Below are 13,397 nucleotides of genomic sequence, written 5' to 3' on the forward strand. Positions count from 1 at the left end.
AATGAGGACATGTCAGCAAGGAAATGAGGGATCCCCTACTGGGGACAACTTGATGCATAATTATAGATGTCAAAAAAAAATCACAATCCAGTGAAGGAAAAGCTAGCATCTGGCAAAGGTTTCATTTACCAACATTATTAAAGGAACAGAAAAGGCATATTGTACAATTAGTTTATATGAATAGTATGCTTCCCAAGTAACTGAACTATGAAATACTACCCAATCCTTCAGGGACATTTATTGAAAGAAATAAGAAAGAGGAAGCAGGGAGAGTAAGATGACAAAGTGATGACTTAGAAATGAAAGCTCTTTTAAGTTACTTGATAGGGAAGGAACAGTAAGAAAAGTGCTAGGAACCAAAACTTCAATTCCTCTCTAAATGACCCTACCACAGCAGGTCTCAAACTTTTTGAGGAACTCCTTTACAATCAAACAGATTATCGAAGACCCCAAAGAACTTTCAATTGTTGGACCATATCTACTGATATTAGATATGATATCACATTAGAAAGACTGAGAAAAATCTAAAATGTATTAATTTATTCAAAAATAATAAATCTACTATATATCATAAATAACAATTTTTAGGAAAAAGAACTGCAGTAGTTTCTCTGTATCTGCAGAAAATTGGCTCCAAGACACCTTGATAATGCTGATGTTCAAAGTCCCTTACTTAAAACGGCAGGGTATTTTCCTATTACACGTAACCTCTAGATTACGTGTAATAGGAGAATGTGCATAGGTTATACACAAATCTCTAATTACATATAATACCTACTATAATGTAAATACTATGTAAATAAGTGTTATATCCTATTCTTTAACATTTTTTTCAAATTTTTTTATCATATTTGGTTTAATCTGTACATCGAAACCTGTAGATAAAGAATTGCAACTGTATACTTCCCAAAACAAAACAAAACAAAACTTAGTGAGAATGGCACTGTTTTGCATTTTTGCAAATCTCTTTAATGTCTGGATTAACAGAACGAGATGAATTCTCATCTCTGCTTCTGCATTTAGTTATGATTTGATGTTTTGGTTGAAGTACACGAATGAAATCTAATCTGAGAGCATAAGCATTTGTTCACCAGTTCATCCAACTTTCCCTCTGCTTCTCTTCTTCCTGTTTCTCTACCAAAGAAAGAGCCAGATTATTCTTTAGGCATTTCTTCTTTTTAAAATTTATTTTTAATTTTTATGGATATATAATAGTTGTACATATTTATTAGGTACGTGTGATACTTTGATACAAGCATACAATGTGTAATGATCAAACTTGGGTAATTGGGATGTCCATGATCTCAAACATTTATCATTTCTTTATTTTGGAAACATTCCAAACCTTCTTTTGTAGCTATTTAAAAATATACAGTAAATTACTGTTAACTACAGTTGCCCTATTGTGCTATCAAACACTAGATCTTATTCCTTCTATTTACTTGTATTTTTTTACCCATTAACCAGCCACTCTTCATCCTCTCCCTCCACAACACCCTTCCCTGCCTCTGGTTACTATCATTCTATTCACTGTTTCTTAAAGAATTCTATACTCTTTTTAGCAGGAGAAATCTTTCATTCAGAGGAAAAATTTCTTGATTTCTGGCAGTAAGAACTGCCAAGGTACTTACTAATGAAAGCAGAAAAGAGTTTTGTTCCTTTATTTTCTTCCTAAGAAAAGCCACATTAATATGTATGTCTTCTGCTATGTCATTTTGAAAAAGCTATTATTCTTTTCTTCTGACTCTAAAATTTCCTTCTCTTTTCTACTTCCAAAACATATTCCAAATTTTATTTTTGCATAAAGGTAGGGTGACCTCAGTCATTTATATCCTCTTTCTTTCCTCTCATAATAATAATAGTGACTCAAAATAGCACGGCTAAAAGGAGCTTTAGAGACCATCAAATATAAATCCCTGACTTTAGAAATGAGGAAACTGAGGACACAAAACACTTTACTTTGTCATCCTGACAGACTCAAGGCTGCCCTTACATAACTCTTCCACTTCTTTCACTCTAGCAGCAAGGCAGAGATAAAATGACAGTAATGCAATGTAGTGCTAAAACTGAATGGAGTGTAACATGCTGTGCAAAAACATGAGGAAACAATTTTATCTGGGTAGGCCAGGGAAGAAGTTATAAAAGAAAAGCACATTCAAGCTGAATTTTTAAAAGTTTAATTTTTACAATGACTATTTTGGAAAATGTTTAATAAAAGCACAATTCACTAGGGCTAATCAACTTACATCTTGATAAAAGGAAAGAAACACACACATCTGGTCTCTACATAGTTTTTTGTTTGTTTGTTTGTTTTTTGAGACAGAGTCTCGCTCTGTTGCCCAGGCTGGAATCCATAGCACAATCTCGGCTCACCACAACCTCTGCCTGCTGTGCTGGGTTCAAGCAATTCTCCCGCTTCAGTCTCCTGAACAGCTGAGATTACAGGCGCCTACCACCATACCCAGCTAATTTTTGTATTTTTAGTAGAGATAGGGTTTCACCATGTTGACCAGGCTGGTCTTGAACTCCTGACCTCAAGTGATCCACCCACCTCAGCCTCCTATGAAGTGCTAGGATTACAGGCATGAGCCACTGTGCCCGGCCTATAGTTTTTTTTAAAGTCACTACTGGTAACAGAAAAGCTGCACTTTAGGATAACAAAGTCATATGAATTACATACTTTGAGAAAAGCTCCCCAATGCTTTCCAGCTCTCCAATGGCCTGCAACCTGCTGAGTGTGGGGTAGAGCGAATACACAGACTCAAGGCTGCGCTTACACAACTCTTCCACTTCTTTTACTCTAGTTGCAAAAAAGAAAAGACACTCTGAAAACAAAGAAAAGGTTTTCAGGGAAATAAAAGTTCAAATTTGTTGTTAGAGAGTTCTCATCATAGGCTTTGCTACTGATCTAGCAATACTAACAAGCAACAGTGAATACGAAATAGCAGCGGAAACAAAATACAACTGATCCTTGAACAACACAAAGTTAAATGCGTGGTCCACTTATACTCAGTTTCTTCCATCTTTGCCACCCCTGAGATAGCAAGACCAACCCTTCCTCCTTATCCTATTTAACATGAAGGTGGCAAGGATGAAGACCTTTATGATAACCCACTTCCACTTAATCAATAGTAAATATATGTTCTCTTCCTTATAATTTTCAATAACATTTTCTTTTCTCTAGCTTACTTTATTGTAAGAATATGGTATTATAATCCTTTATACAAACTATGTGTTAATCTTTTGTTTAAGTTATTGGTAAGGCTTCTGGTTAACAGTAAGCTATTAGTAGTTAAGCTTTTGAGGAGTCAAAGTAGTACTCATATTTTCAAATGTGTGAGGAGGAGGGGCTCAGCACTCCTAACCTCCAAGTGGTTCAAGGATCAACTGTAAACCTTGGAATCACACAGACCAAGATCTAAATTGCAGTTCTGTCACTTATAACTGTGTAACTTTGGGCATGTTACTGGACTTCTTAAGCCTTTTTTCGCATCCATAGTTATTGTCATGATTAGAGAATACATATGAAAGGAGTCTAACGGTGGCTAGCATATCATAGGCACTTAAATGATAGTAAATTTTATTTCTGTGATAAACATAGGATTTATTAAGTCACTACTGTTATAAAAACGCTACATTTGTTTAGCCCATTATAATTATTTCCTTATGCCTCATCACATTTGTGCCTCAAAACAAGTTTGTAAGTATTAACCATGAGTTACAATTTTATGAATTAGAACACTAAATGCCATACAATTACTAAATGAGACAAGACGAAACTCTCAGGATACTTTACTGGAAGAGAACAAAGAAGAGAGAATCACCAAAACTTTCTTGAAGGGTCAGGGTAAAGAATGAACCTGGAATCCCAGAAACAATTTGTTTTGAAGGAGTGTAGAGAATTACATGGAAACATCTGATCACAGCCACCAAGTCTTTATCTCTTCATCAATGCAAATCCTTACATTAAAATTGTTTTTCAAGTTTTCAGAAAAGAAGCCATGACATTAAATGTTAAAATACAGTAACTTTGTCTTTTCATAATACCTTGCATATTTGAGACTTTCATAAAATGTAGAGAATTCTCTGTCTCTTAGAGATTGTAGAGCATTGTACAATGATTCATGGTAACTGGTTCCTTCTATTTCTTTGCTGTGAGATAATAAGTCAAAGAAAAAAATATATTTAAAAACAGAACCCTAAGATATACATAAACAAATAGCTTCACCAAAGGATAAAATTTTTAAATTAAAATTTCTCCATTCTAAAAAATGCATTTCTAGAATTTTTGGTAAGAAATACAAATTTTATGAGTCATTTAAATTCTTTAAGCAGAAAAAAAGGAAATTACTCAGATACTTTGCCTGGTTCTAAATATGCTCTACTTGTATTTATTCAATAAACACCTATTATGTGCCAGGCACTAGGCACAAGGGGGATTTACAAGTTGACAAGTCAGATCAGGTCTCTACTCTCACGGAATTTATGTGCTGGTTTGGAGGAATACACAATAAATAAGTATTGGAGAGTAACAAGGGACATGCAGAGAATTAAAACAAAATGGCCAGATGGCTATTACAGAATAGGTAGTCAAGAAAAGTCTCTCTGACAGAGATACAATATTATTTAACTAGGGTCAGAATGAAAAGAAGCCACCGGCATGGTAACCAGGGGAAAAGAAGAAGATACATCTAAGGCCCTTGGATAGAAACAGCTTGGCCTGATAGGAAAACACAAGAGAGGCCTGTGTGGCTGAAATACAAGGGGAAGGGGAAGAATAGTATATATTGATTTACAGAGGCAAGCAAGAATCAACTCACACAGGAAAGTTTTTAAAATATGAGGGTATATCTCTAACGTTATAGCAGTCTTACAGTTTGAAATATTTGAAAGGCACTCCAATAATTATTATGTTTTGAGAGAGTCTCACTCTGTTGCCCAGGATGGAGTGCAGTGACGTGATCTCGGCTTACTGCAACCTCAGCCTCCTGGGCTCAAGGGATCCCCTCACCTCAGCCTCCCAAGCAGCTGGGACTACAAATGCATGCCACCGCGCCCAGCTAACTTTTGTATTTTTTGTAGAGATGGGGTTTCACCATGTTGCCCAAGCTTGTCCTGAATTCCTAACTTCAAGTGATCTGCCCTCCTCGGCCTCCCAAAGTGCTAGGATTACAGGCATGAGCCACCACACTCGGCCAACAATTTTTTTTTTTCTACGAAGGCAACAAAACATACTTAAACATAATTTATTTTTTAGTGTTTATATTATCAAAAAACTTTACATAAATATGAAATCCTTTATTAGATTAGGTGCTTGGCTTTTCATTCAGAAAACATGGTGACCTTATATACAGATTATAAATGTTATCTTCCTGGGTAACTGAGTGGTTTTTTTTTTTTTTGAGACAGAGTCTCACTCTGTCGCCCGAGGCTGGATCTTGGCTCCAGCCTGGGCGACAGAGTGAGACTCTGTCGATCTTGGCTCACTGCAACATCTGCTTCCCAAGTTCAAGCCCTCTCCTGCATCAGTCTCCCGAGTAGCTTGGATTATAGGCGCGCAGCACCATACCCGGCTAATTTTCGCATTTTTAGTAGAGATGGAGTTTCACCCTGTTGGCCAGGTTGGTCTCAAACTCCTGATCTCAAGTGATCCATCTGCCCCAGCTCTCAAAGTGCTGGGATTCCAGGTGTGAGCCACCACACTGTGCCCAGCCCTGAGTAGGTATTATTTTATTTATTTATTTATTTATTTATTTATTTTTTAAGAGATGGAGTCTTGCTCTGTCGTCTGGACTGGAGTGCAGTGGCGCTATGTCAGCTCACTGCAACCTCTGCCTCCCGTGTTCTAGCAATTCTCCTGCCTCAGGCTTCCAAGCAGCTGGGACTACAGGCGCACGCCACTACACCTGGCTACTTTTTTGTACTTTAGTAGAGACATTGCCCAGGCTGGTCTCAAACTCCTGAGCTCAGGCAATCCACCCGCCTCGGCCTCCCAAAGTGCTAGGATTATAGGCGTGAGTCACCATGCCCAGACGTATTATTTTCTAATAAAAGAAAATATTTCATAAATAAAGATAAGCAGTCCTTTGTGGATCCTCCAGTCAATGTAAGTGTCATCTTACTGACTAAAATGTTTGTAGCAAGGAGTAGAAAGAGGAATGCCTATACTTTGCTTGACACGCCTCAGTCCAACAAACAGTATGTGAGATGATTCTCATAAGAAAACCCTTTTCATAGTTCTGTTTTTAGAAATACTTAGGGGTGGGGTGAAGTTGTCCTAATGGAAGAAGAGAGTAAAATTCAAGCCTAGGTGCATTAACTGCTTATTGCTATCTTACTGAAGGATTTAGGACTATCTATAGCTTGCAATATCTACTATACGTGTGTGTGTGTGTGTGTGTGTATATATATAAACTCCTGTTATATTCATAGAACAAGAGTAAAACAGTTGTTGTTTAGAACTAGGAGAGAGGCAAAAAAAAAGAAAAAAATCAAGTCAAATTTCTTCTTACCTGACATAAGTGCAATGGTCCCACTGCATATTCCTCCATGCTGCTTGGTAATGAAGTTCCTGTAGTTCAGGACACCAGTCTTTATTTTCATAATCTAATCCTTTCAAATACACAGAAAGAATATGGCAGAGTCCCAAATTCTGCAAGGCCTAAACAGGAGTTATTTTTGTTTTTAAGTAATCAAAGATATCAATAGAAAACCAGAGGAAAAAAAAGCAAACATACAAATAAATTTTAGTTCACAATATCGCTTAAAATCCCAAAATATCAGCTGGGTATGGTGGCTTATGCCTGTAATCTCAGCACTTTGGGAGGCTGAGGCAGGAGGATCACTCGAGCCCAGGAGTTTGAGACCAGCCTGGGCAACAAAGCAAGACCCTGTCTCTACAATTTTTTTTTTTTTTAAATTAGCTGGGTATGGTAGTGTGTACCTATAGCCCCAGCTACTTGGGTAGCTGAAGCGAGAGGTGACCTTGAGCCCAGGAGGTCAAGACTGCAGTGAGCTATGATCGTGCTAATGCACTCCAGCCTCAGTAACAGGGTGACAATTTATCTCTAAAAAAAAAATTTTTTTTTTTGAGATGGAGTCTCACTCTGTCGCCCAGGCTGGAGTGCAGTGGCATAATCTCGGCTCACTGCAAGCTCCGCCTCCCGGGTTCACGCCATTCTCCTACCTCAGCCTCCCAGGTAGCTGGGACTACAGGTGCCCACCACCATGCCCGGCTAGTTTTTTTTTTTTTTGTATTTTTAGTAGAGACAGGGTTTCACCGTGTTAGCCAGGATGGTCTCGATCTCCTGACCTCATGATCCGCCCGCCTCAGCCTCCCAAAGTGCTGGGATTACAGGCGTGAGCCACCGCACCTGGCCAAAAAATTTTTTTTAATCCCAAAATATCGTTTAATGTTTCCCAAAAAACACAAAGATGGAGCTCAAAGGGCTCTAATATTTCATGGAAGAATGGCTAAGGAGTATTAGCCAGTAATAGAAACAATAGGTTCTGGGACCAACTCTGTTGCAAACTATGAGAAATAGTTCACATGAGATTTTCCATGTGAAGCAGTAAGTACATTACCTGGCATACTATATATGCTCAACCAATGTCTTCTATTGTTATCCAACAACACTGTGATCAGGAAATCTACATTATATTTTAGGTCAATGACCTGTCTGACTTTCCTGTGTCTCCTTGAATTTTTTCTCTTTTTTTTTCCTGCATCCCTCTGCTTCAGGAGTATCCCTGAATGTTTAGCCTAATCCTCTGAGAAACAGATAACTTCTAGTCTTATCTCTAGAGTTTATCTGGCTGTGTAAATTTCCACCAACATAGTGAAATAACCTCAGCACTACACTAGTGATGACTTTACCAAATTTGGGAAAAAATGTACCTGAATGATTCCTGCCTGGCGGGTTGATGAGGAGATTGCTGTTTCAAGGTCATATGTTACTAGGGCTTTGCCCCACATTGCTTCGTGTTCATATGTTCGTAGTCTGTAAGAAAACATTGTAAAAATAGCTTTGGGTTTTACACACACGTAACTCCTTCATAAACAGAATTACTATACCACTGTTCAGAAAAATGCAATTTACCTAGTAATGGGTTGTAACATCTTCCCTCCACCACAGCCATACAAACTATCTGGCTCTCCTATACTTCTGTAGATTTCTAAGAGAAGATCCTGAAAACATGGAAGCAACAAAAAATTGAAGAAGGAAAAAAAATCAGTCTATAAATTTAGCAAGTTTTAAATTGTATCATTACCAATATGTAACTCCCAACTCTAAATGTTATGTTATATAAATAAAATGTAATGATTCTGAAATACAGTTGATCCTTAAACAACACAAGTTTGAACTGTGCAGGACAACTTATATGTGGATTTTTTTTTCAATAAATATAATGAAAACTTTTTGGAGGTTTGCAACAATTTGAAAAAACTCAAAAACCACACAGTTTAGAACTATTGAAAAATTTTTTAAAAGTAAGTTTTGTCATGAATGCATAAAATAAATGTATATACTAGTCTATACAGTCTATCATTTGTATGCATTTGAAATGATACATTTTATCATTTACTACCATAAAATATATACGAATCTATTACAAAAAGTTAAAATTTATCAAAACTTACACACATACACTGTACACAGCATTATTTGCAGTTAAGACAAATGTAAACAAATGTAAAGATGCAGTATTAAATCATAATTGCATAAGATTAACTATAGTACATATTGTACTATTGTAATAATTTTGCAGCTACCTCAGTTGCTATTGTGGTAAGCATTATTGTGTTGTGAGTATCCACTTAAAATACTGTGTGATGTTAATAATTTCTGCATGAGCAGTTCATTTCTCTAGCAAATTGTATATAGCAATAAAAAGTAATCTCTCCAGGTTCTCATATATTTTTTCACTATGTTTACTGCAATACTATAAGCCTTGATTAACACCACGGGTGGCTGGAGGTGCTCCCAAGATGCAGAGAAAAGTCATGCCATTACAGGAAAAAAGTGAATTGTTTGATATGTACTGTAGATTGAGGCCTAAAGTACATATCAACCAGCGGTGGTTGCCTAAAATTTCAGACAGATGATTAACTGTAAAGAGATGATGTAAACTTATGGTATTGATAAATACGATACAGTTCTATAAATGCATTTTCTCTTCCTTATGATTTTCTCAGTAACATTTTCTTTTCTCAAGCTACTTTACTTAAGAATACAGTATATAACACATATACAAAATATGTGTTGTTTATATCATCGATAGGGCTTCTGCTCAACAGTAGACTATTAGTAGTTAACTTCTGACTACAAATTTAGTTTTACCCTGATTTTTAATAGCACAGGGGTTAGCACCTCTAACACCCACATTGTTCAAGGGTCAACTGTATATACCAATGATCTGGATCAGCAGCAACACAGCAGACTGGTCCTAGACAACAGGAGGACTGTAGTCTACCTGAGAAGAACTGCCTACAATTGCATGAATTAGATAAGAAATAAGTACCAACCTACCGGGCTTTTATCACATGCAAAAATAATCACACAAACAAAACCAAACAATCTTGTCAACACCTAAAACTGTACATGGGCTGGGCGCAGTGGCTCACACCTTTAATCCCAGTACTTTGAGTAGCTCAGGCAGACTGCTTGAGCTCAGGAATTCAAGATCAGCCTGGGCAACATGGCTAAACCCGTCTCTGCAAAAATTAGCTGGAGACGGTGGGGCATGCCTGTAGTCCCAGCTACTTGTGAGGCTGAGGTGGGAAGATGGCTTGAGCCTGGGAGGCAGAGGCTGCAGTGTGTTATGATTGCACCACTGCACTCCAGCCTGGGCAACAGAGCCAGACCCTGTCTGAAAAACAAAAAACAAAACAAACTAAAAAACTGTACATCAGAAAATACAGTCCTACAAAGTCTGACTCTTGAAAACTGAATTTGGTAAGAATAAAGGTCATGGATTTTTCTTTGAAAAATAGCACAGAACTGTATTGGAATTGGTAAAATTTGATAAGGATAAAGTAGTTTGGTTACTGAAATCTGTGTTGTAAAATTTACATAGAAAAGATAGATTTTGTTTAAAACAAAATCTCAGTTAAATAAAAATGAAAACATAAAAAAACATAAAGTAGAAAAAATTAGGAACTATACTGCATAGAAAATTGACCAAGCAATTGAACTGCCTACATGGTGCTTGCTCTGTGAAATATTTTCTACATACAAATTCATTTATATTGGCATAATTCTATAGTTCCAACTCAAATGCTTCTATTCATAACGTGAAATCAAGTCCTCAGAGTAGAAAAGTTCAGCCCATGCTTAGCACAGTGCTTAGTACACACACGATATTCCAAAACTCAGTAGAGGAGGAGGAGACTATGAAGAAGGCAAAAGTGAAAGGAGAAAAATCAGGACAGTGGATCAAAAAGGTAAACAGAATATATTTCATCAAGGCATGGTTGATGATGAAGTATTAATAAAACATTAAGGAAAAGGAGGAATGGAAGGTGACCACCAGACTTAGCAACATGAACTTTATGAGAGACATTAGCAAGTGCTATTTTACTGGAATAAATGGAAGTGGGGGGAATGCAGACAGCAAATAAAGACAACTCTTTCACAAAGTTTGTCTATGAGAGAAAGGAAGAGAGAGGGTGATACCTAAAAGAGAACATAGGGAAGAGGGAAATTATTTTGTGTTTGTGAGAAAGGGAATCTTTAAACAGGAGAGGTTTTAAAATGTTCAGAACACAGTTCAGAGGGAGAACCGCATATTAAAAAATAAAGAAGCTGAGAAAGAGCAGATAAAAAAACAGAGCACAGGAAGAGTTAGTCTCAAATAGAAGGATAAACTGTTTCTGTAACATGAGGGAAGGTTATTAAAGGAGCAGATGCCAGGAGATTTCAATGTCTGATAGTGGGATGTGGCAAGATTTCCTCTCTATGCCTTCTATTTTCTCCAACTAGGAGGCAGGCTGAAAGCAATGGCGTAGAAGAGAAGATGAAAAGTTTAAGCAGAATGGAGAAGCTGAAATTGTCATTGTGAAGGATTATGAGTTGACCAAAGAAATTCGGTAAGCATCCTAGACAGTAACATGAGCCAATTTAAGAATGGATATCAAGAAATGCATAGAAGAGGCAATCTGCTTCTTCTGTGACATACAATAAACGAGCAAATAAATATATAATTATAAACCCTAAGTGCTATAAAGGAAATGAACAGGGTGCTATTGCAGAAAATGCATGGTATAAACTCTGAGACACGTGGTTTTACTTTCGTCTTTCAGGTAAGGGAACTCAACTAGTGGCAGAGTCAGTATTAGAATTCAAGTCTGTCTACTCCAAGGCTTAAGCTTCAGACCATAAATTTATATATATGGTGCTTAATCCAATAAGTAAATTCAGTTTAAAAATCACACGGCATCTGTACAGTGTCTATAACAACCCAAAGTATGAGATAAATATTGTCATAAATAATAGAACCTCTAATATTTACCTGTAAACTTATTCCAGTTTCTTCTTTACTTTTTTCACTCAAGCTAGAAATAGTTGTACTTTGGCTTCCTTCTTCAAATGCAAGACTTCTGTTTGTCACAAGAACACCTCTTTTAATGAGAACATACTATTTGGAAGCTCCTGAATACATACACTATAGACTTTGACAGAAAAAAACTAATGAAGGTTGGAAACAAAACAGAATAAATCACTTATACTTTAAAATTTAATACCATTTATACCTACGATGGAAAAGGAATTTGTGAATGAAAATTATATTTTAAGAATAATCTTCTACATATGGAAAGCCCATATGCAAAAATATGATTATTTATAAAGAGACAGGATTGTTTAAAAATAGAGCAGATGCCCTCCAGTTCAGGTACTATATACTCTGTCAGTGGTTTTACCTGAAATTCAACTCAATCAATAATTACAGACACACAAATAAAGACCACAATAAGAATGTAATACCTAATAGATATAAATTAAGACATCTGATATTAACTATTGAAAAGGAAGTAGATCAGTAGGATCCACTTAAACCAAGCTTATAAAACTAGAAAGTGACAGGATGAGAACTCAGATTTGTCTACTTCAAGGCCTTAACTTTATGCATTTTATACATATGACATTCAGTTCTGTAAGTAACTTCAATTCTAAAACCATGACAGTTATGGTGTCTATAATAGTAATAATCTAATACATAAAATAAATACTATCATAAGTGATACTGCCTCTAATATTTACCTATATATTTATTCCAGTTTCTTCTTTTTTTTTTTTTTTTTGGAGATAAGGTCTCGCTCTGTCACTTAGGCTGGAGTGCAGTGGCACAATCATGGTTCACTGCAGCCTCTCCCTCCTGGGCTCAAGTGATCCTCCTCCCTCAGCCTCCTGAGTTGCTGGGACTACATGTGCAAGCCACTATGTCCAGCTAATTTATTTTTATTTTTAGTAGAGCTGAGGTCTCACTATGTTGCCCAGGCTGGTCTCGATCTCCTGGTCGCAAGTAATCCTCTCACTCTGGCTTCCCAAAGTGCTGGGATTACATGCGTGAGCCACTGTGCCCAGCCTAGAAATAGTTATACTTAGGCTCCCTTCTTCAAGTATATATACTTATACGGCTTCCTACTGATCCACTTCCTTATCAACTACATTTCTGTACAAAAATGGGTATAACCGCTTTAAAAAACAATTTGGGACCAGGTGCAGTGGCTCATTCTTGTAATCCCAGCACTTTGAAAGGCTAAGGTGGGAGGACTGCTTGAGCGCAGGAGCTAGGGACAAGCCTGAGCAACATAGCAAGATCTTGTTTCTACGAAAAATAAAAATAAAAATAAATGAGCTGGATGCAGTGATGTGTGCCTATAGTCCCAACTACTTGGAGGCTGAGGCAGGAGGATCACTTGAGCCTGGAAGATCAAGGCTACAGTGAGCTATGATCGCACCTCTGCACCACAGCCTGGGCAAAATAATGAGACCCAGGCCATTTCAAACGAACAAAGATTTGAAGAGGGCAGTTGGGATAATAAAGTGTTTTACTTTATTTTTTACTCTTACTTTCTTGATTAGTTTTTGTTCTTCACCATGATCTAGGGGTATATTTATTAGATTCTTATGACAGTTCTAACTCAGTCAGAGGAAAGCGAATTAAATTCACTAGAAATACAGGTAGATAAAGAAATGAAACTTAGTCACAGAAAGAAATCAGTCACATTACTTTATAGCCATTTTGGATTATAATTTTGGGTGTTTTATATCCAAAATGAATCTTGAATAGTTTAGGAATTAGTGGTAAATCTAATCTGATTGAAGTTAGGAAATAATTTAATCATTTGAAAAATATTTATCACCCTTAAATTAAGTTCTCAATGCTAGGGCTGT

The 13,397-nt window shown here is 36.7% G+C and overlaps 1 protein-coding gene across 1 annotated transcript in view; it reads right to left on the reverse strand.

Annotated features, from left to right (window-relative positions):
• The window catches only part of ATM (ATM serine/threonine kinase), a 178,344-nt gene that overhangs the window by 44,984 nt on the left and 119,963 nt on the right, over nt 1-13,397 (reverse strand). The window contains exons 38-43 of the mRNA XM_011984759.1: nt 11,512-11,599; nt 8,100-8,188; nt 7,898-8,000; nt 6,513-6,661; nt 4,048-4,152; nt 2,681-2,800 (exon numbers count right to left, since the gene is read on the reverse strand). Of these exons, the coding sequence (XP_011840149.1) occupies nt 2,681-2,800; nt 4,048-4,152; nt 6,513-6,661; nt 7,898-8,000; nt 8,100-8,188; nt 11,512-11,599 (654 nt within the window). The remainder of the gene's footprint in view (nt 1-2,680; nt 2,801-4,047; nt 4,153-6,512; nt 6,662-7,897; nt 8,001-8,099; nt 8,189-11,511; nt 11,600-13,397) is intronic.

Source organism: Mandrillus leucophaeus, unplaced genomic scaffold (genome assembly GCF_000951045.1).
Source record: "Mandrillus leucophaeus isolate KB7577 unplaced genomic scaffold, Mleu.le_1.0 Scaffold273, whole genome shotgun sequence".
Taxonomy (NCBI): domain Eukaryota; kingdom Metazoa; phylum Chordata; class Mammalia; order Primates; family Cercopithecidae; genus Mandrillus; species Mandrillus leucophaeus.